General features: G+C 37.9%; 1 protein-coding gene across 1 annotated transcript in view; it reads right to left on the reverse strand.

The window, feature by feature from the left end:
* LOC309550382 (interleukin-17F-like) overlaps positions 1–621 on the reverse strand; it is a gene marked incomplete at both ends in the record, with an annotated part of 5,970 nt that extends 5,349 nt beyond the window's left edge. Inside the window, one exon of the mRNA XM_082250776.1 lies at positions 598–621. Within this exon, the coding sequence (XP_082106902.1) occupies positions 598–621 (24 nt within the window). The remainder of the gene's footprint in view (positions 1–597) is intronic.
* Positions 622–890: the final 269 nt, after the last annotated feature.

An 890-nucleotide genomic window follows, 5' to 3' on the forward strand; every position in this document is an offset into this window, starting at 1 on the left:
TCTGGAAAGACAAGCGGTGCGCCCCCGGGAACCGCCCCCCCCGCACCCCACTTGCGTGCAAACTGTGCCGGGGGGGGACAGGGCGGCGCCCCCCAAGAGCCCGTCACGTCAGCTCAGCATTCTTATCACTTTAACTTTATTTTTATCTGCGTAAATTATGGATTATTTTATGAATTATTTGTCTACTGATTTGCATTGATTTTATGCACTATTATCCTATCACTTTGAATTCCCTGTTATCTGTGTAATCTTAGTGCTGATTTTACATATATATTTCTATATATATTTCATATATATATATATATATATATATATATATATATATATATATATATATACATTTCTCCACATGCAGAAAGTGGAATATACATTTTCCCAACATTAGAACTTTGGCAAGTTCAAGGGTATTTAATAGTTGAGAGGAGATACACTGTGAGAAAATATTTGCAGAATAATTTTGCTGCAAATATTGGCTTACAATTTAAATTAATATTATAAAAAAGTAGAGACAGGGTCTCTCTTAATCTTGCATGGTTTGAGAGTAATGTCTAATCAAGAAAGCTAGAAATAAATAAAGGTCATCAAAATTGTCCTCACCATGGTGGCTCTTGTGTTGTCCATGGTTCTTCTTTGTCCTCTATGTGAGTGTCTCTATAGCAGGTAGATGCTCTGAGTTGTACATCAGGTTGGGACCCCGGCATTATATAGCCCATTCTGTGGGTTTTCCACTGCTCTCTGGTAAGTCTGTGGTTTTACCGTAGAGTGGTTTCCTCTCTGACATCGGTGTATATAGCACGCTCTTATTTCTTGTTGAACAGAAGGAAAAATCTGTGGCCAGGCTTCCTGAACTGGAAAGTAGTGCTGATAAATGATAAACTATATTTGCATAT

Source organism: Pelophylax lessonae (genome assembly GCF_965119305.1).
Source record: "Pelophylax lessonae genome assembly, chromosome: 3".
Classification (NCBI taxonomy): domain Eukaryota; kingdom Metazoa; phylum Chordata; class Amphibia; order Anura; family Ranidae; genus Pelophylax; species Pelophylax lessonae.